Source organism: Xyrauchen texanus, chromosome 15 (assembly GCF_025860055.1).
Source record: "Xyrauchen texanus isolate HMW12.3.18 chromosome 15, RBS_HiC_50CHRs, whole genome shotgun sequence".
Taxonomy (NCBI): Eukaryota; Metazoa; Chordata; class Actinopteri; order Cypriniformes; family Catostomidae; genus Xyrauchen; species Xyrauchen texanus.
Genome location: NC_068290.1, coordinates 24,195,935 through 24,218,517, shown reverse-complemented (window position 1 = coordinate 24,218,517; position 22,583 = coordinate 24,195,935). Strand labels below are relative to the sequence as shown.

General features: G+C 37.3%; 2 protein-coding genes across 2 annotated transcripts in view; both read right to left on the bottom strand.

Moving 5' to 3' along the window:
* Positions 1-1,486: 1,486 nt before the first annotated feature.
* LOC127656459 (uncharacterized) lies at positions 1,487-9,917 on the bottom strand. The gene is made up of 8 exons (XM_052144799.1): positions 9,792-9,917; positions 6,812-7,138; positions 6,285-6,596; positions 3,825-3,887; positions 3,541-3,723; positions 2,885-2,932; positions 2,745-2,801; positions 1,487-1,983 (listed from the first exon to the last, which is right to left on the bottom strand). The coding sequence occupies exons 1-8, from the start codon at positions 9,853-9,855 to the stop codon at positions 1,922-1,924; spliced, it is 1,116 nt and encodes a 371-aa protein (XP_052000759.1). The 5' UTR covers positions 9,856-9,917; the 3' UTR covers positions 1,487-1,921.
* Positions 9,918-18,137: 8,220 nt separating this feature from the next.
* Positions 18,138-22,583, bottom strand: part of LOC127655472 (cingulin-like) — a 46,431-nt gene continuing 41,985 nt past the window's right edge. The window contains exons 20-21 of the mRNA XM_052143310.1: positions 21,108-21,271; positions 18,138-19,819 (exon numbers count right to left, since the gene is read on the bottom strand). Of these exons, the coding sequence (XP_051999270.1) occupies positions 19,675-19,819; positions 21,108-21,271 (309 nt within the window). The 3' untranslated portion in view covers positions 18,138-19,674. The remainder of the gene's footprint in view (positions 19,820-21,107; positions 21,272-22,583) is intronic.

Genomic DNA, 22,583 nt, shown 5'->3' with positions numbered 1-22,583 from the left:
CTGACCCTTTCTGCTTGATTTTATGCATTGCACTGCTGCCAAACGATTGGCTGGTTAGATAATCTCATGAATAAGTAGGTGTACAGGTGTACCTAATAATGTGCTCAGTGAGTGTATAAGGAGAAAGAGACATTTGTAGAGACCGGGGCAAGTTATCACATTTGAAAGTCAGTTTCTTTCAACTTTTTCTACTTAACAAAATCAAAACCTCTCTTTAAATCTATGCATGCATTAAACAGCCCATTATTTACTTTTCAGCTAAATTTTTAATGTAAAAAAATTATGAAGCACAAACAACTCATTAAACAACAATAATGGAAAAGGTAGGCCTAACACACAAATAATTTATAAATGATAGCAAAAAAATGCAATAAGGGTATGATTTGTCCTAACAACACATTTAAACCTTTTGGTAAAAATTATTTGGTTTCATAACCCTAGCCTTGTGCCACTGTGGTTTGATTATGTTTGGTTGTTTACCCCAAAAAGATGTTACTTAAAAGTGACTTTAATATACTTTAATTTACTTTATAAATATTAAAAGTTAATAGCTATACTAACATACATGAAGGCATTCACACAAAAACTCATGTGAGTTAATCAGACATGTATATGTGTATTAGGCAACAGTCACATCAAGCCCCTCCCAAGAGTTCTTTATAATTTGATGTAAGTGTAATTATTGAATACACACTGAATCTAGAGATCTAACATGCTTACATCACTGTAGCCCAGACCAGACACAACTGGCATTAAACTAGAAGAGTCTGTGTCTGATAAGACACTGTAGTGTTCAAGGACATTCACAGCGGAAAAATTTAACAGAATGTGTGTAAACATTTTGTCAGGAATGAACAAGGAAATATTCTCCCAGTAATACATACTACAGCTGCACTAACAGAAAACGACACTCAGCAATTTTTGTTAATAGGAGTCTCAATAATGCATGGGCTTCTAGGTGTGTCAGTCCATGGTTTTACAGTAAAATTAACTGAAGTAGATGATGAAAAACATTGCAGTGTAAGAGGTTTAAGAGTTTTTGTGTTCTTAAAATGTTATATATTAAACTGAATATTCAACAAATGTTTGTACAGGGACTATATAGACCTTTAATGCAAATGATCTTTAACAGTACTGCATGAGTACTAGTGTGACTTATGAACAAATTAAGCAGTGAAAAATGTTAGTTTAAATAATTATAATTTTATTTTACTTCGAGTGTTCATGTCCTTGAGGCCGAAATAATTTGTATGCAAAGTTATTGTTATTTGACCAGAGCTTGACAAACAAAAAAGCATATTCATAGAAACAGTAACAAAGTAAATCAGAAAAATTCACCACTAGAATAAAGCAAACCATATACTTTCCTTTTAAAGATAGTTTGAGCTATGTGTAATTGGCGATTGACAGTTGCCAATAAGCAATAATCATTTTCAATCGAATGGGATGAATCAGTGATACAGTAGGCTGTGTGTGTGTGTGTGTGTGTGTGTGTGTGTGTGTGTGTGGTGTGTGTGTGTGTGTGTGTGTGTGTGTGTGTGTGTGTGATTCAGGTGTGGATTTTGACTTCTTTTTGTCATTTACAAAAGGTTCAGTGATTACATATAGTGTCTTGAAAGTATTATCATTAGTTTTTGGCAATATACCAAATACCTTTCCCTAAACATTTCTTCATTAGTTTCAGTAGAATCTTTTGTGATAAGAACGATTAAATAGAGGCAATGATTTGACTTAAAATTAAACCTGTTTTGATTTCTCATGAAAAAAAAAAAAAAAACAAAAGAGATAAAAAAGACCAAGCAATAACATTAATAAACATAATAATCATCAATAAACTTTGATTGTTAACATTTAAAATCACAGTATACTTTTAACAAGAAATTAAAACATTGAAAACTTAAGGATTCATTGCACAATATGTTTATATTTTTATAGAGTACTTGACACTATTCCATTCAGTAGCTTCTGTTTGTTTACCAGCAACTGTTGGGAGAGAAGGTGCACAAATGTATTTATACAACACCTGTCATTAATGCAGAAAAAATATAATAATAATTCTTTAGATCTATCGGCTACATTTTATTTACAGGTTTTTCTTTCATTATCGAAGAAGCCTTTATTTTGTAACACATTATAATTTTTTTTTGCATATATACAGTGAAATTCTTTTAATTTTGTTTTATTTTGCATATCCCAGCTAAGCAGGGGTCAGGGCACAGGGTCAGCCATGATACGTTGCACCTGGAGCAGATAGAGTAGAGGGCCTTGCTCAAGGGCCCAATAGTGGCATCTTGGCAGTGCTGGGGCTTGAACCCCTGACCTTCTGGTCAGTAACCCAAAGCCTTAACTGCTGAGATTTGCAGGGGCAGTGGTGGCTCAGTAGTGGTGTTATTAAATGCTTTATGACACTACTTTATAACGGGCCTATCAATTCTTGTTACGAACCCCTAGCAATTGTCATAATGAAATACTGCCGGCAACACAAGCTCATTCAGCATGTCTTTAGTTTGCAAACTTAAGCCAGTCACTATTGAGGATATGCAGCTCACTTTTACAAATGGCATCTTTTACATTTGTTGTGAGGGAAATAATGAGCTGGTGATTGGTTTCTTTTCAGGAGTGAAGCATGCAATTTAGTCCAACCTAATTTGGTGTGACTTAACCTAGCATAACTGTTCTTTGTTCATATTTTTATGTAGCATACAACTGATTGATGAGATAAATCATGTTTTGCATTAACTTACAGGTGGTCATTTGTACTGGATTATTTTCAGCTAAAGAATACAATGGGACATCCAGCCCTGCTGTACAGAAAAACAAAGTGTCTCAGAATAATTTCATCAACTGCACTTTTTTTTAAAGGATTAACATGAATATCACTTACCTTCTGAAACCTGGGAATAATAAACTGAAAACCTGCAATTTAATTCAGCTACAAGAAACAAAAAAGAGGTACTTTACCATCTGATCAACTTCAATCATCACACTAACTCACTTCATTGCAACACAACTCCAATAAAGTCCCAAACCCAGCCCATAGGACTTACTGTATAAAGTATAAATACATTTAACTTATTATATTCTAACATTCTAATCACACCTAAAGGATATTTATATTCTATAACAAGATAATGTAAGAGGCGGTGAAGCTGATTTTGCTTTCCGTGTGGATAAAAAGTGCATTGCGCAAGCTGATGTCTTGAAATCTTTTAGCCAATTGATTTGCAAACTTTATGGCCGAATCTGATAGGTCCTTTGACATGTAATCTGTCAATCATACAATAAGCTTGCAGGTAGACAGTCTCACTGCAATGCACTACTAGAAGTTCCTCACTAAAACCCACCTCCACACAAGCACCATGTCTAGATCTGCTGAACAGGGATTGTATGTATGAACTGAGTTTAGTTCGTATCAGGGATAAGTATAAAACAGGATTTACAGTATTCTGTACCAACACAGAGTATGTTCCAATAGTGATAGTTATTTGAAATATGCTACTCAGTAGTATTATTCTTTCCAGGGCTTCAGTTGTGACTTACTTTGGCTTGTGTTCTTGCTCCTTCGCTTTTTGATATAAAAAGCCACACACGCCATCAGGGATATGAGGGCACACACAGACAATAATGAAACAATCACTACTATCACATTAGTTGTCATGGCTGTACTCTTGCTACTGTTGCCTTCACTCTGGGTAAGAGTACTGACAGCTGAGGCTGGAACATCTGTGATCACAAGGAAGAAGATACATTTAAATATAGTCTTCATCAGTACATTTTATTAGGTTATTCTTTTATTCACACACATGCATACACACATATCTTACCTGTAGCTAAAGATGTTTTGGATAGGGTTTCCAATATTATGGTGGAATTAAATGTCTCATAATCTATAATTAAAGTACAAACAATTTTACAGAATGATATACGTAGAGTTATGGTATTTGAAAAACTATTTAAACACAGCAACCTAATTTTATTAAAATGTAGGCATTGAGAATTTCAAGTATTTTAACATTGTAACTACATTTTCAGAACATACAGTATTTAGGCCACTTTATCCAGCTCACATAAACACATTTACGTTCAACATGCTTGTTTAACCCTCAACATTGCCATGGTCATATTTTCGCAGTGAGTACATGAACCATTCACAAACGCTGCCTCAGTGTGATCGCTACCCAGGCCAATGAGGCAGCGTCTATGTCCGTCAGTTTTGGAGAGATATTGACCGCAACCAGGAACTACACAGGGGCGGAAGGGCATCGCTGCCTCAGTGTGATCGCTACCCAGGCACACGAGGAAGCGTCTATGACCTTCAGTTTTGGAACTACACAGAGCATCTTTAAAAAGACGCATCCTGAAAAGGCTTTCAATGCCTGCTGTGTATTGCTCTTTTGCGAGTGCAAAAAACTATTTTAGAGGGAAAATATGGGGGGCGGGATAATGCAAATTCTGTCTGCCAACCTTTTCAAGTTCAGAGGTATACGATGCTCTCAAGAAAGACCCCTTGTGTCACTACATTCGACACAACGTTGAGTGAGTGACAGAAGGGGAACACACACTCACACACACAATTTAAGTGTGAGACTATAAAACAACCAGAGTGCAAAACATACACACCCACGTACATTCTCACACAAAACATTACTGGTGAGACTATAACACAGAGCATTTTTTTAATTTGTCAAATAAAACCAATAAATCATCCACAATGCTAAACACACACACACACACACACACACACACACACACACACACACACACACACACACACACACACACACACATGTTGTGTTTCCATGTTTTATGGGGACTTTCCATAGACATAATGGTTTTTATACTGTACAAACTTTATATTCTATTCCCTAAACCTAACCCTACCCCTAAACCTAACCCTCACAGAAAACTTTCTGCATTTTTACATTTTCAAAAAATATAATTTAGTATGATTTATAAGCTGTTTTCCTCATGGGGACCAACAAAATGTCCCCACAAGGTCAAAAATTTCGGGTTTTACTATCCTTATGGGGACATTTGGTCCCCACAAAGTGATAAATACACGCTCACACACACACACACACACACACACACACACACACACACACACACACACACACACACACACAGAGAGAGAGAGAGCGAGATAAAGGTGTGCAGACACAGCATAGTGTGCAAAAAATGCAAAAGATTTATCTGTAAAAACAAAAGACTGCATTTTTTTACTGTTCTTACATTTTTTTGTTTACTGTTTGTTATTGTTATGCATTTATTATTGTTCATCATTACTGTTCACCTGTCTCAAAAATGTTTGCAAAATAAATTTTTACTATAGAAATTATATAATTGTTAAATATTTTCTAATATTTATGTTGTAATTGAATTTTCACAATTTTGCAGTTCAGTTCTGTTAACTGCAAAAACTGACACTTCAAATCAACTTTAAAATGCTAGATTTTGACAAATAATTGTTTGATAATGTCTTAATATAAAGTATATTTAAATGCATGACTTGTGATAAAATATCAAATTTGGATAAAAGCAAACACACTATGTAGTAGGTGACTGCATAGAACAATGCTGCCATCTACTGCCTATCATTTTCACAACATTATTTTCAAGTCATGTTATTTATTAAAATGTTCAGTCTGACACTTTGAGGAAGGCTGTTTGCCGAAATGCATCTGTGTGCAGTAACTGTTGTTTGACATTTTTAATATCCTAATATGACCAGCCAAAAACTATGAAGGCTTTTTAACTTTTGTACTAGAAGTGACTTGTACTTTATTTTTTTATTTACAAATTTTTATGATTGAAACCAAACCAAAGAACACCATCTGGGATTTCTTCACGAGGCCCCTCTTGCAAGTAGCACTCCAAGATGTATTTCTTCTGATCCTGTTATTTATATTTTGTTCACCAGATGCAATCTTCCTCCAATATATGTCACATTCTCATATCTTCTTCATGTTTCAACTTATATAAGTGTAGGTTTTTACAGTAGTTTAATCAATTTGTTATTGAATATGCAAAAATAATGGAAGTTTGTAATTTATTTATATATTATTTAAAAAAAATACCCAAAGAAGTGCATAATTATATTCTTATTACTTCAGGGAAGAAGAGATGGTATAATTATCATCATCTTGCCTAACTCATTAATATAACCTACGTTTTTACTTCTGTATAACGTAACTTAAAATGTATTAATCTAATACATTTATCGTAGATCAGAGGTTTGTTAGCCGTTACAATTTTAGCTAAAGAAATACAAAGTGAAATCCTACCTTTCACCTCCAGCTTCACCTCATAGCAGGTTTGTTCATTCTCCCTGCACCGATACCACATATCATCCGTTTTTACCACAGGATTAATAACTAGAGATCCATTCTCCATTCTCACTCTCTCACACAGGGGCCTGAGGGCTCTCTCTGTGCTGTTTAATTCCTTGCATAAATACTGTGATACATCTGTTGACTGGACACCATGAATGACTTCCCACGTCACCAGTTCAGCTCTGGGCTGTTGAGAATGTTCATAGCATGGTAGCCGCACTGAAGAGTTTGACCTTACACGCATCAAGTTCAGGACCTTACACGCTGAAAACAGATAATCGCAGTACATGTTATAATTACACAGATATAAATATTAACAGCTTTACAATATTTCTTTTACATCTACATTTTACAGTTCATTCAGTGTCAAAAAGTATCTAGCAGATAATTCCCTATATCATGTTATTATGAGGATTATTTGCTTTATTGAGATATTCAAATTCTCTGAGCAGGGAGCTAATAATGTGTCAGTATCTCACCTTTGACCCGCAGATTAATTTTAGTAAATGTAAGGCAGTCCCAATCCTTGAAGACCTCACAAACATAATCGCCAGCATCTGATAAATTAATGTCTTTCAGATCAAGGATCACTTGGCCAACATCCATCTTCACAGACCATTTATGATGTTCTGCTGGTGAAGAGCTGTTTGGATACTTTAAAATATCTTTTTTTGGGTTGGTTTTGAATAGTTTTACTCGAAGGGACTCAAGCTGGTGAATAGTGTTTAGGCAAGAAATAGACACTGTATCACCTTGAACCTCATTAAAGTACAACAGATCTTCTTTGCAGGATCTCTGGGGCTGAGCTTAAAGGAAATGAAAAAGAGAAGTGTGAGATTCGAAGAATGAAACAATCAGAGAACCAGGATGCAAAGATAGGAACCAAGTATGGCATTTACTGTAATACATAGGATTTAATTTCAAACTGCAGGTTCTGCCAAGATCAGGTCATACATTCTTCAATATAATGATTAGTACATTATGGTAGCACTTCACAATAAGTTTCTATTTGTTAACATTAGTCAACATGAACTTACAATGAACAATACTTTTAGAGCATTTATTAACTTGGTTAATGTTAATTTAAATATATAGTATTACATTTTTAAAATCAAAAGTTGTATTAGTACTAACATGAACTAACAATGAACAATTGTGTTTATATTAACTAACATTAACAACGACTAATAAATGCTGTAAAAATATATTATTCATTGTTATTTCATGATTCCTAATGCATTGACTAATGTTAACAAATGAAACCTGTAAGTAAAGTGTTCCATCCAATATTATAAATGAGCTAAATAAGAAAAAACAGTGGAGAGAAATGTATTCAAAATCTGGTGAACCACTCAGTCAGTAATCCTTTAGATTGCCAGTGAACAAAAATATCAAGTTCAAATTTAAAGTTATTATTCTAGTTTTCAATGAATGTTCAAGTTCCCTCTGATAAAAATGGAAGCAAGTATAAATGTTGCTGGTGTGCAAAATGTGTGATAAAGTCTTCTAACCGAGGAGCGAGTGTGAGTATATTTATCTCGCAAAGATGCGCAAATGCAAAATATAAATGGACGCGCCACTGCAGTCGCATACAGACACAGAGCAACTCTCCTAGCACTGTCCTCGCTCTTTTCCAAGTGTCTTAGCAGCAGCTATTACCAGTGCGAAGAAAATAGCTGAATTTCTTAATTAATTTTGTTGTGGGATTTAAAGTGTTTTGCAACATTCAGTGTTCACAGTGCATGTTGGTGAATATTAGTAATCCACACATTGGAACACAAGACGGGTATACCACCTTCGGGTCTGCCCGGCCAGTCATTTCTACGACACCACTGAGGACTTTGCCCAGCAGTTCTTGGTGGTGAATAAGCAGACGGAGGCCATCCAGCACATCTTGCCCCGACGCGACTCAAGATCCCGCACCCCATCTGCTCGCTGAGGGCGTCCCCCTATGGCGGAGAAAGCCCAGGCAGCTCTGCCTCAACCCAAGCCCAGTTCTCGGCCCCAGCGTAGAGACCCCCGCAGGAAGCTGACACCCCACGTCTCTCGGGCCGTCTGCTATGGAGCTGGTATCCAGACCACTCCAGCCCCCGCTGGAGGCCCAGGAGATAAATCCTTTGTTTCCTTTTCTCTTTTGTTTGTTGGAGTTCCCCTACAGCAAGTGTCCAGACATGTTGTGGTCACCACAGATGCCTCTAAACTGGGCTGGAGCAATGGGCACATCAACTGCCTAGAGTGGCTGTACTACTCGCCCTGCGGAGGCTATTGCTGTTGATCCAGCATTTGTTGGCCCAGTCCGACAACAGCGCACTTGTCGCATGTAGCAAATCGCCCTCCATCTCCTCCGCTGGAGTCAGAAGTGGCTGAGGTCGCTGTAATTTGGAACAGCTGGCCGGGTGTATCGCTTGCTTTTAGCGCCTTTCCCCTCCCCTGAGGCAAAATATGTGTGCTTTTACCCCCAGTCGAGTTCACGAAGCTGTGGACACTGGATATCCTTCATCCCTAGCCCTATGGTTCGCAAACTCGGTTCGCTTTGCCAGCCCCACTACGGGGTCTAATATGCCCTGTACTGGGATAGGTGATCCACAGGTGCTGATTACTCTGGTAACCCCTGTGATCTATATTCCTCGGTATGGAGCTCTCTCTGCCCCCCGGTCGCTGTGTTTTCAGCTCCTTTTATACCTGTATGTCCATGGGAGTGGCATGCAAATTCCACTCGACAATTCTCATTGGCCTTTTCTCAAAGAACGGGTGGTGTTTTGGGACACAATGTCTCGTTCCCTCCATCAGGGAATGGAGGTTATGACAGTAACCAAGCTCAGTTGCCTCCACGTCTGAGACCATTAAACCACACATCTCATCATGTGGTTTTTGAGCGCGTTAGCGTGGAGGCATAGCGTGTGTGGAGGCTTCACTCTATTCTCCGCTTTTTTGTGTTGGGGCCAGTGAAAATTTTGCCAGGGCCAGAAAAATCTGAAGCACTGGACCAACCGGTCCAGTAGAAAAAACATCTTTAGCGTTGAGCCCGGTGTATGTATTTTTGCATCTTAAATCAGGCCTTTGAATAAATGTCAATCTGTATTTATCTTGTATTAAGAAGCACTTATTTCAAGGAGGTTGTATAATAAAGAATAGTCTACGCACATCAAATGAAGTATATTTAATATAGAAGAATATAGAATATAGAAGTATATGGAGCATCTGCCCAATAACATACCTCTATGCTTAATAAAATCGATTACTTACTAGCAAGAATAGTTCTTCAGCACAACAACAAAAATAAGGTTAAAAGGAATTTCCAAATAAGCATATTATGTAACCTATGAATGGCAACATTGATCATGTGCATGTCACACCCATGCATGCAATGTCTACACACCCATATAGTGCATTGATAGTATACTTAGTATCACATTACTATGTATATGTTCAGTGAATTGTATCTCCGATGAAACTTACCTTTCAATACAGCTGCAAACAGAAGATTTAGAAGTTGGAGATATGAAGGATGAAAGAACCCCATCACAATGACAAAATACAGAAGCTCACTGCTGAAAAACTGAACAGTATATAAGCAAAGGCTGAAAGATTTTTTACTTTTACACAATGAGCTGTATTTAGTTTCTGTTGATTTCCTGCAAAACTAGGAAATGTGATCAGGGCAAAATGTCAAAGATGTGTTACACAAGTCATTGTTACTCAAAATAAAAACAAGACTGACTTTGGTTGGTTTTGGGAAGCATGAACTCACCGCTGCCACTTCTGCAAACATCCTTCCAGTTTCCTTCACACTCCCTGCAAAATTACAATTTGATATCTATATACAGTATAACATGTATACAAATTATTCATCACTTGATTGCATTTATTTAAAGACTATACAAATATATTACCTAGTAAAATCAAAACACATTTCTGCTAGACAGGGACGGATTATGACTAGCAAGGGTCCCGGGGCCAATTTTCTTATAATCATCAATTAAAAGGAATGAACACTTGAAATATATCAGTCTGTGTGGAATGAATGTATACATTATCCAAGTTTCACTTTTTGAATGAAATTACTGAAATAAACTTTTTGATGATATTCTAATTATATGACCAGCACCTGTATATACGTTGTCAATGCCAGTAGATAATAATAGGCCTAGACTTAAAAAGGTCAATTGTATTTGCTTGTTAAAAATGACCCAAGCCAACAGAACATGAATGACAAATAATATGATAAATTAATTGCAGTAACTTACAAATGGTAAAAAAGTCCTTAGATCATCTCAAATGTAAATGCATAAATGTATCTTCAACCAAAGAAAACAAAGGGACATTCAAAAATCCTATCAAAGAAAAACAGAAGTGTCTAAAAACAGAAGTGTCAATTACACAGTCGTGAGGGTCTAATATCAATTTTACTGACAATAAAATGCCTTTCTGCACATTGGTTCCACAACCTGACTATGATTTGGCAGGCAGACAAATAAAATATATATATATATATATAATATTTTTTTTTTATAATATTTTTAAATTAAATTGTTTCTATGCATTTTCATAATGATAAAATGCTATGCCAAACTTTTGTAAAGTTTTCAATTTAAGAATTGCATCCTTTTAATTAGGCTTTTCTTGTCTTTATACCAACCTTTGTAAAGGAAATAGCTTTTACAGGGCTTCAGTTGTGGACCTACTTTGACTGGTGTTGGTGCTTCTTCCTTTTCTGAAATGAACAATCACACACATCATCAGGTATATGAGGACACACAAAGTTATTAATGAAACAATCGCTTCTGTTATCACTTTAGTTGTCACTGCTGCACTCTGGCCAGGAGTACTGAGAGCTGAAGTTGGAACATCTGTGATCACAATAGGAACTTTACTCTGTTTAACAACATTTTTAATCAACCACTCATGGACCTATTCAGACATATTTCTTCCTTGTGGATAATGATGTTGTGGAAAGTGTTTCCAATAATGTTTTTCCAATATTTACAGCAGCAATTGTCACTAAAAGTTAGGGTTTCCAAAACAGTTGAAAACACATAGCAGCCTAAATAATATAATTTCCCTATCTGTCACTCATTCGAAGTAGTGTCAATGTAGTGCCCCAAAAACCTCTGATCTTTGATCAGGAGTGCAGCCTATGGCTGAATCTGGTCGAGATGAAGGATGGCGAAAAGGTACACTTCCTCAATGCTCCCATCTCCCAGATCGGCTTATTCAGCAACACCGTTGAGGACTTTCTCAGGACATTTTAGTTCTCAGTGATGAAGATGAAGATGGAGGCCATCCAACATATCCTGCCCTGGTGCACAAGGTCCTGCACCCTGTCTACTTGCTGCCGAGGGCGTCCCCCTGCGACTGCAACTCAGGAGGCACTGCCGCAGCCCGAGCCAACTGCTGCCCCCCGCAGGAAGGTCCAGTGCCAAGAACCCTAGGAAGGTCCCCAAGTGCCCTGGAGACGGACAACCCAGGGAGGAAGAGGTCCGCTGGAACCCTGGAGCTGGTATTCAGACCACTCTGTTCCCCAGCAGAGGGCCGGGAAGAGAATCCTGTGTTCAATTTTGTTTTTGTTGTGTTTACAGTCATCATTATCACGACAGCCGGACACCGAACACTCGCGGCCACGGCGCTATGAACGAAGGCCTCCCGCCTTCACGTGTCCATCCGTGGAACACTCACACCCATGGCCAGGCGGTTGTGACGAGTCACAAGGACGGTCTCCTTCCTCCCCCGTCGCTGACTGGTCCTATGGTGGGTATGCAGAGGTAGGTAAGTGCTTTAAGGTTCCCTTCTGCACAGCCACAAGCACGGGACACGAGGCGACAAGGTGCCACCCGCAGGTACATCAAACACGAGTATCCCCTTAGTGCCCCTCGCCTGGAACTTAAAGGCATGGCTAGCACTCTCTAACCTGTCGCAATGGCTGGCCAGGACCATCAGACTCGGCTATGCGATTCAATTTCCAGGTGCCCGCCCGGGCTGGTCTGATGAAGCTTGTAGCATCATACACAAAAATACTTGAGGCTGTAATTGGTGCCAAAGGTGCTTCAACAAAGTATTGAGCAAAGGCTGTGAATACTTATGTACAAGTGATTTTTTTCTTTTTTATAAATTTGCAAAGATTTGAAACACACTTTTCACGTTGTCTTTATGGGGTATTGTTTGTAGAATTTTTAGGAAAATAATTAATTTAATCCATTTTGAAATAAGGCTGTAAATGTGGCTGTAAATGTGACATAAAATGTGGAAAAAGTGAAGCGCTGTGAATACTTTCCGGATGCACTGTGTATATATACACTCACCTAAAGGATTATTAGGAACACCATACTAATACTGTGTTTGACCCCCTTTCGCCTTCAGAACTGCCTTAATTCTACGTGGCATTGATTCAACAAGGTACTTAAAGAATTCTTTAGAAATGTTGGCCCATATTGATAGGATAGCATCTTGCAGTTGATGGAGATTTGTGGGATGCACATCCAGGGCACGAAGCTCCCGTTCCACCACATCCCAAAGATGCTCTATTGGGTTGAGATCTGGTGACTGTGGGGGACATTTTAGTACAGTGAACTCATTGTCATGTTCAAGAAACCAATTTGAAATGATTCGAGCTTTGTGACATGGTGCATTATCCTGCTGGAAGTAGCCATCAGAGGATGGGTACATGGTGGCCATAAAGGGATGGACATGGTCAGAAACAATGCTCAGGTAGGCCGTGGCATTTAAACGATGCTCAATTGGCACTAAGGGGCCTAAAGTGTGCCAAGAAAACATCCCCACACATTACACCACCACCACCAGCCTGCACAGTGGTAACAAGGCATGATGGATCCATGTTCTCATTCTGTTTACGCCAAATTCTGACTCTACCATCTGAATGTCTCAACAGAAATCGAGACTCATCAGACCAGGCAACATTTTTCCAGTCTTCAACTGTCCAATTTTGGTGAGCTCTTGCAAATTGTAGCCTCTTTTTCCTATTTGTAGTGGAGATGAGTGGTACCCGGTGGGGTCTTCTGCTGTTGTAGCCCATCCGCCTCAAGGATGTGCATGTTGTGGCTTTACAAATACTTTGCTGCAAACCTCGGTTGTAACGAGTGGTTATTTCAGGCAAAGTTGCTCTTCTATCAGCTTGAATCAGTCGGCCCATTCTCCTCTGACCTCTAGCATCAACAAGGCATTTTCAGCCCACAGGACTGCCGCGATACTGGATGTTTTTCCTTTTCACACCATTCTTTGTAAACCCTAGAAATGGTTGTGCGTGAAAATCCCAGTAACTGAGCAGATTGTGAAATACTCAGACCGGCCCGTCTGGCACCAACAACCATGCCACGCTCAAAATTGCTTAAATCACCTTTCTTTCCCATTCTGACATTCAGTTTGGAGTTCAGGAGATTGTCTTGACCAGGACCACACCCCTAAATGCATTGAAGCAACTGCCATGTGATTGGTTGATTAGATAATTGCATTAATGAGAAATTGAACAGGTGTTCCTAATAATCCTTTAGGTGAGTGTATTATATATATATATATATATATATATATATATATATATATATATTTATTTATTTTTTTCATTATGTCCATTATACACATACATTTTATGTTTATTAATGTTAAGATGAATGCATTTTAATGCATTTCATAACAGATCTTCATTAAATCGAGCAATCCCTAGATATTATACACATTGTAATTTAAGAATTTAAAATGACTAAAGAATCAAATGCTTTATAAAGCACTTTCTGTATCACAAGGTGGTAAAACAATGCAAGTAAGGTTTTGCATGCCATCATACTGAAAATCTGCCACTACAGCTTGATGCCACAATTTGCTTTAGAACATGAAACCAATAAATACAAGCTAAAATGGAACTTCAGTTTAAATAAAATGGTGATTATTTATTTTTTCTTATTTGGGGTGAAAGCAAATGTCCATAAATGAAAATTGTGCAACAGATGAATGCCAACAATGCTCATTTGCATTTTCATTCCCTTTTAGTGTGCAGCAAATAATAGTCAGCAACAGACAGATTCATGAACATTCAAACACCCGCAGTATATACACTGAAGTGAGACTATGCGTATTATCAAATAACATTCATTTGACTTCATATAATGGATCGCATCTTTACATTCAATTAGAAGTATTTGGAGTCAGACATATGAAGCCTTAAAATATCCCATTACACTAAAGGGGATCATTGCTGAACAACTGAACTCGTGGAAATGTCCTAAAGAGTTTTTTGTTCAACCACTGCACTGTTTTCACACTAGAGGCAGGAAATGTGATCATTGCAAAAATGTCCTAAAGAAGTTTTTTTTTTTATTACCAGCATCTCATACACCATTAGAATTTCTTCAGCAAACATTCAACCATTTTTCTTCACACTAACTATAGGTATAGCATTTTAAAATCAATCAAAACACTTCCATGCTAGCATAAACAAATCATTGCTTGACAGTATTTAAGTTGCACTACAGCAGGGTGCAGCTATCCAGTCAAAAACAACTATGTTCAGTATGTGCAGAGTACAAGATAGAAATAGTTTTGTTGTTTGTATACCTTAAAGTTACAAAAATTAAGTTTAATTTGTCACATGTCTGTTAAATTAAATACTGCTTCACTGCAAAGGCAACAACATCACATGTATTTTATTACAATAATCACTCCATGTCTGGCATAGTGTGTTACTAGCTGGGCACAAGCCTCTTGTGCAGCCCCTGTGCATTCAGTGTTCAGAAGACGCCATATTTAATTTGATGAGAATTAAAAAATGTGAGGGAGAGACAGGCAGTCAGTTCTTTGGGTTGTACAGTCTTAAGGAGCTAGGAGATGTCTAATTTTCACAACCAATATTTTGTTGTTTTTGGTCCCCAGCAATTTTTAGAAAGACATTTTCAATATTTTAACAGCAGAAAAATGATCACCAGGTTTTGCTTTGTGTAATGGTTGAGACCAGGGATGGTTCTTCCGGTGTCACGTGCACATTTAATTTCATAGGTAATTCAATAGTTAATGCTGTATTTTGTTTCAGTGAAAGAACTATTCTTCGAAGTACACTTAAATTATTTCTTGCATGATTTTTGATACTAGTTTAAACTAGTGTTTTTTGAGCTATAGGGGATTGGAGTCTCTCAAAGTCTCCATTTATGGAGGTTAAGCTGCTTTAAACAGAAATAAATCAAGTAATGATCATTAAATAATGAATGATGGTTTGGCATCCAACTCTACAATTTATTGCTGGGGATCCCAATCTAAATATCATGGGATTGAACTTTACTTTTGGGATCCAAATACACTATATGATTAACAGTTTTGAATGTTCTACATGAAACATCTTAATGGTCTCCGTTTTACATACCCAACAAATGTTTCATGCAGCTGTAGGATTCCTACACCTACACAAAGCAATCTACAATCAGCCTTTGAATAAGTCACAATGGGACCTTGAATTTTAAATCTTACATTTTTAAACTGCTAGAAGTAATTAAATGTTTTTACGAAGGCCAATGTAACTACAATGAATGCCTGTCATTGTGCCTGTGACCCTGTTTACAGGTATTATATTTTCGGTGATCCAGTAACAAGTGGACAGCACAATACTGGTGTAAAACAGGATCACAAAACTTTTGTGGTTGGGACACTGAAACTGTGTGCACTTGCATAATCTAAAAACAATACACAGTTGCAGGAATAACCCAGCTCCATAAATTTTAGCAAATGTCTGTGAAGGGGGTTATAAGGCAAGCATATCAAAGTTTCAGACTCACATAATTCTAAGGAAGGGTTTACATAAAAGGTTCCTGGAAGGTTAGGATCTATACAAATAAAGAATTAAATTATACATTTCGGCAGTCACAAAGTTCTTACCAGATGAACATTTGTTTATTTTGCACGGCTGCACTTTGTCATCATCAGATATGATGCATTTTCCCTCTTTAACCTTAAATTGTGGGTCTGTTGAATGCCCGTTTCTGATTGGTTGACAGACATTCTAACGTGTGCAATTATTTCTCAGTATGCACGCGTCTATTAAGTAGTTCCTTGTCTTGACCACTTAACAGTTACATATCCCTTCGGCAAATTATATAATTGGTTTCAAAGAGCGTACAGGATACCACAGCAAGATAACCATATAAAACAAAGACATTGGTTAAGTAAATTGGATAAGAATAACAATTTTCTAGAATATCCTACATTTATTTCAATATCTTTTGAAAAGCATACCTGTGCTCCTTCTCTACCACATTGTGACCTTCCAATGAGTTAGGTAAGATGTCTCCCTGGTCCCGTTAAGGGTGGGAGGAGGCACTTACCTGAGGAGCCTATAGGTGGTGGCCTTTCCTGATTTTTGGAAAAAGCAATTTCCCGCTGAGCACCTGCTAGAATAGCACTGGGGAAGTGCTCATCCCTCTCCAGGAAGGAGAGGAATACAGAGACCACACCCTACCAGAGGGAGGCTAATTTGGAGAATACCTCACATGGACTTACCAACAGGGAAGTTCACTTATGGAAAGACACCACTGGGAGGACCCCATCTACCTGTTGTTACCCGGGCCAAAACTGGTTCTATGTGCAGGTTGTAGAACCTCGCAAAGGTATTGGGTGTAGACCAACCCGATGCTCTGCATATCTCTGTTAGAGAGGCGTCCCTCGCCAGTGCCCAGGAGGATGCAACACCTCTAGTGGAGTGCACCCGGACTCCCAAGTGGAACGGCAGGTCTCATGATTGGTAAGCCAAACAAAGGGCATCCACAATCCAATGTGCCAGCCTCTGTTTGGAGACAGCTTTCCCCTTCTCCTGCCCTCTAAAACAGACAAAGAGCTGCTCCAAGCATCTAAATATCTGCGTGCGGTCCAGATAGATGCAAATGGCATGAACTGGACACAGAAAAGAAAATATATTTTTATATCTGTGGAAAGCACCCCCACCCCCTCTTTCATTCATTCATTCATTCATTCATTCATTCATTCATACATTCATTCATACATACATACATACATACATACGAGAAACAAACAGAGCCTTTGTCAGCACACCTCTGCAACTTACTGGGGTTATGAACTGTTGTTTTACAATGGAAAAGCTACAGTATATACACATGATTGGTGACACCATCATGCTGCTGATGAGAAGTGTGGCTAAACATACATCTTGGCAATTTGAAGTGATATGTAACTGTTGACGAGAGCTGCAGCAACAAGAGGTAATCCCACACGCGATCTCTTGGTTTCTCACTCCCTCACACACACACACATCACACACACACACACACACACACACACACACACACACACACACACACACACACACACACACACACACACACCCCTTGGGCTGGCTCGGGCTGTTCCAAAGCAAGATTCTGAATCTGTGGTGGAAGAAAATAGTTCTCTTTCACAAAAGTGTTTTAGGACAAAAAACTGAAAATGTCTTACGATGTCTTAAGGTGTGGTAACCTTGGTATAAGCGGAATAATTGACTCTTGAAAGTTTACCTTCTCTAAATTAACAGATGCATTGGACACATTGAAAGAGATTTTGCATACAGTTCACAACGTTAAACTTCAAATCACATTCTTGTGGGTACTTCCAAGCCTGCCTGATATCAGAGATTTTCTCATATAGGCGGTTTTGCACACTTTTCAAAAAAGGAACATCATTAATATTATACATAAAATTATACAATTTCTGTTTCTTTGTCTAGTAGGTATGTGTTATGTAATCACAGGTATAAAGAAAAATACAAATGAGAGGAACCTTTAAAGTATCAAATTTATTTTTGACAGAAAAAGTTTTGCTCAGAAAAATACAAAGCATTGATTTGATCATTGCTTAATGCAAATTCTATTTCAAATACATAAATACAATATACATGAAAGATAAATCAATCTGATCAACTTTGAAACAACAATAAAAAAAACAAACACTTACAAGGCATCGTAGTGATGTTGTACAATAAAAAAATTAATCAAAACGGTGTGCATAGATAAAAGTACTGTAAATATAGATGTGAAAAAGCTTGGTATTATGAAAATTCCAGACTCAAATTTGTGCCTGATCCAGTATTCATAAGAAAAGTATGCACGGTAGGATAAATCAGCTGATTTCAGTTTATTTAAATAAATGTGCTTAAATATTGTAGCTTGAGCAAACAAGAGTGGGTCCGAGTAGTCATGGTAAACAAGCAACAGAATAACATAATTTGTAATTTTTCAAAATATAACATTCCACCAGGCATGTCTGGACACTAGTGAAATAATACCTTGATCTGTGGTACTTTTAACCAATCAAAGAATTTTGGTGAGAACAGAAAAACGGATGTGCTATTACCAAAAAAAAAAAAAACAAGTTTACATTATATTGTTAATTTAGAATGCCTCTGCTATTTTTTTTAATGCTAAATAAGATTTGCTATAAGTAATCCGGCATTGATCTTGAAGCTCATAATATGTTCATAATTTTATTAAATTAAGTTTGATTATGTTGTTTTGTCATATAATTTTTTGCTAAGAATTGTTTTAGCATCATTAGTGCATATATGTAATGTTGATTCACTCATTGCCTTCTTTAATAAGCTCTGTAAATGAAAGAAAAAGTGTATTCTGAGGAAACTTCATTTCCCCCTTTCTAACCTAGTGCACTTAAAACTGGAACACAAGTATTCTTTAGGAAGCATGTTTGGACTATTACTGTGTGGTCACCTCCCCACTACTAATACCTTGATCTCTCATCTTAAAAAAAAAATTAAATACACTAGTGCTCATGATGAGTTCTAATTCACTGGGCTCTTAAAATGATCATTTTTACCACCCTTCATGAAAATAAAATTGTTGCATTCACAGCATTTAACTAATATGAATCCAGTATTATCAACCACCATTCTGTCCCCTTTAAATATGACTGATGTCTTTCTTATATGCACATAACTTCACTTTGCTATTAACCTCTATACTTCTATATGCAGGCTACACAAAGGATAAATATCAGTTATATTAAGTTCTATTCTCATTATATTCTCAATTTCTAAATTTTCTAAATGTTTTTAACCTGATGTAATTCCTCTAAAGAGGTTTCAGATATTTCCCATTTACAAAATTACACTTAATCTAAATGAATCATTAAGGCTCTCACTAAAAGGGTCTCTATGGATAAATTGAGGTCTAGATAAATAATGTCAAAGTTTTTTTTTTTTTTTTTTTAGAAAGAAGAGAGTTTAACCCCAAATTGCAACCAGATTTTACAATTTGTTTAAATTACTGATTAATATGGGGTGGTGCTGGTAACCTGAACAGTGTAGAAGTTTTACCACCTTATAACCATTTTAATATCCTCTCCCTCTTCAGCAGGAACTGGTCTGTAGGTTGCTCTCAGTGAGGATGGAGGTTATGCTGGAATGATCATACAGTCCATCATCATCGTCATCATCCTCAGAGCTAAGAACTGAAGACTCCAGAGCCGACTGTCTGGCCTGCTGGATCTTTCTCCTGAGGTAAAAAAGCAGGATGTACTGGGATGAAAATGGACAACACAGTATGTGGGGGATTGAAATTAAAAGCTGGGCCATGACAGCAGTGTCCTATGGTGTAACATACTAATACTGTACTTAATCTAAAACCATTTAAAATTTCAAGAGTGAAGTGTATTTTTTTCCTTTGTTAAAATGCTTTCTCTTATGCCAGCTTTATATGCACCAATAATGTATACTTTCCCTAGTAATGTACATTCTTATTTCAACGTTTAACCTAAAATCTTGATGGAATGAAGTACATTGAGTGCATTCTGCAGTCATTAATGTTATTGTGCAGTCCACTAATAACATTAATCAGAGATGAGATGTTCTGCCTGTAAAACTAAAATATCTTTCTAATTTGACAAGGAATTAGTTGTTGCGAGTAAAATTCAACATTCTGCAGAATAGCATTCTGCATAAATTTTTAGCCAAGATCTTGCATTGACGGGAGAGTCTAACCACTCCGTAAAGTCTCCATCACATCACATCACATCACAACACGCAGTATTTTTAACTACAAATGTTCGCATCCGTACATCTCTGTGACGCACGCTCACGAGAAGGATGACGTAAGCATCAAGTTGAGGAGGCAGGAAGCGCGTCATCATTAGACACTATAGTAGAAGACTCAGAGCTTTAATCTTGGCAAAGGGAGGTTTCAAATGTATTGAATAAAAGGGTGCCAATAATTGTGCCACACATATATATTTATAAAACTTGTGTTGTGTTTGCAATTGTTTGATATCCATTACAGGACATATTTTTTTTTTATATTTTAAATTAAAGATCAAAAGGATAAAATATAAAAGGTATATTTTTCACAGCCTTCTTCCCTCATATTTACCAAGGGTGCCAATATTTTTGGCCACAAGTGTTAACATCAGTTAATAAAATAGCTAAAATAAACTAATGATGAACAATATTTCAACAGTATTTTGAAATCTTGGTTAATCTACATTTAAAACATACTAATACATTTGAACATGAAGTGGTATATCTTAATTTTAGCATTATGAACTAATAATGAGCAATAATATAAATAAACAGATTAACAAATACTGTAAAAATTGTTAATTGTCAGTTCATGACACATAATTCATTAACCAATGTTGACAAAGAACTTAATTGTAGTGTAAAAACAATAAAATTTTTTATTCTAAGCCTACTTTTTCACATAAACCTTCAAAATGACAAAACTGGCAGTATGACAAATCTTTAAACACAACACCATTAGCTTCTCTCAATCCTAAACAAACACTTACTTGAGTTCATTCTCTAGCGCTGTAACTCTGGACTGTAGCACCTCCTTCTGTTCCAGCTGCTCCTCCATGTCTCTGATGGCTTTTCTCCTCAATCCATCCAGCCGCTCTGTCTCCGCCTCTCCCTCATCCACCTGCCTTTTCAGAGCCTTCACACGCAGAGCCAGCTGCAGAAAAAATATAAACAACACAGAAATACGTCACAGAGCTATAACCCAATTACAGTTGAAGTCAGAAGTTTACATACACCTTGGCCAAATACATTTAAACGTTTTCACTATTCTGGACATTTAATCTTAGGACAGTGAATATTTTCTAGGTCAGTTAGGATCACTAATTTATTTATTTTTAAGAATGTGAAATGTCAGAATAATAGTAGAGAGAAGATTTATTTCAGCTTTTATTTCGTTCATCACATTCCCAGTGGGTCAGATGTTTAAATACACTTTGTAAATATTTGGTAGCATTGCCTTTAAATTGTTTAACTCGAGTCAAACGTTTTGGGTAGCCTTCAACAATCTTATCACAAGAAGCTTGAATTTTGTCCCATTCCTCCAGACAGAACTGGTATAACTGAGTAAGGTTTGTAGGTCTCCTTGCTTGAACACACTTTTTCAGTTCTGCCCAAAAAAATTATATCGGACTGAGGTCAGGGCTTTGTGAAGGCCACTCCAATACCTTGACTTTGTTATCCTTAAGTCATTTTGCCACAACTTTGGAGGTATGCATGGGGTCATTGTCCAGTTGCTTCATGGTTGGGATGGTGTTCATCGGCTTGCAATCCTCAACCTTTTCCTTCAAACATAACGATGGACATTATGGCCAAACAGTTCAATCGGTTTCATCAGACCTGAGGACATTTCTCCAAAAAGTAAGATCTTTGTCCCCATGTGCACTTGCAAACTGTAGTCTGGCTTTTTTATGGCAGATTTGGAGCAGTGGCCTCATCCTTGCTGAGCATACTTTCAGTTTATGTCGATATATGAATTGTTTTACTAAGATATACATACTAGTCTACCCGTTTCCTCCAGCATCTTCACAAGGACCTTTGCAGTTGTTCTAGAATTGATTTCGCATTTGTTAATCGATAGGAGACAGAATTAATCTCCTTCCTGAGCATTATGTTGGATGTGTGGTCCCATGGTTTTTATACTTGCGTTCTATTGTTTATACATATGAACATGGTACCTTCAGGCATTTGGAAATTGTTCCCAAGGATGAACCAGACTTGTGGGGATCCACAAGGTTTTTTTCTGAGGTCTTGGTCGAGTTCTTTTGATTTTCCCATGAAGTTAAGCAAAGGGGCACTGAGTTTGAAGGTAGGCCTTAAAATACATCCACAGGTACACCTCCAATTGACTCCAATTAGCCAATCAGAAGCTAATTAGCTAATTACCTAAAGGCTTGACATCATTTTCAAGAACCAATCTGTCTGTAAAATCTGCTGGAAAAATGACTCCTGTCATGAACAGAGTAGAT

Excerpts from the sequence above, each read along its gene's own strand:
- LOC127656459 (XM_052144799.1), bottom strand. The coding sequence starts at position 9,855 with ATGGGGTTCTTTCATCCTTCATATCTCCAACTTCTAAATCTTCTGTTT. Across the intron at positions 7,139-9,791 it reads GTTTGCAGCTGTATTGAAAG|CTCAGCCCCAGAGATCCTGC; the intron begins GTAAGTTTCATC and ends ATTTCCTTTAAG. Across the intron at positions 3,724-3,824 it reads CAAAACATCTTTAGCTACAG|ATGTTCCAGCCTCAGCTGTC; the intron begins GTAAGATATGTG and ends TTGTGATCACAG.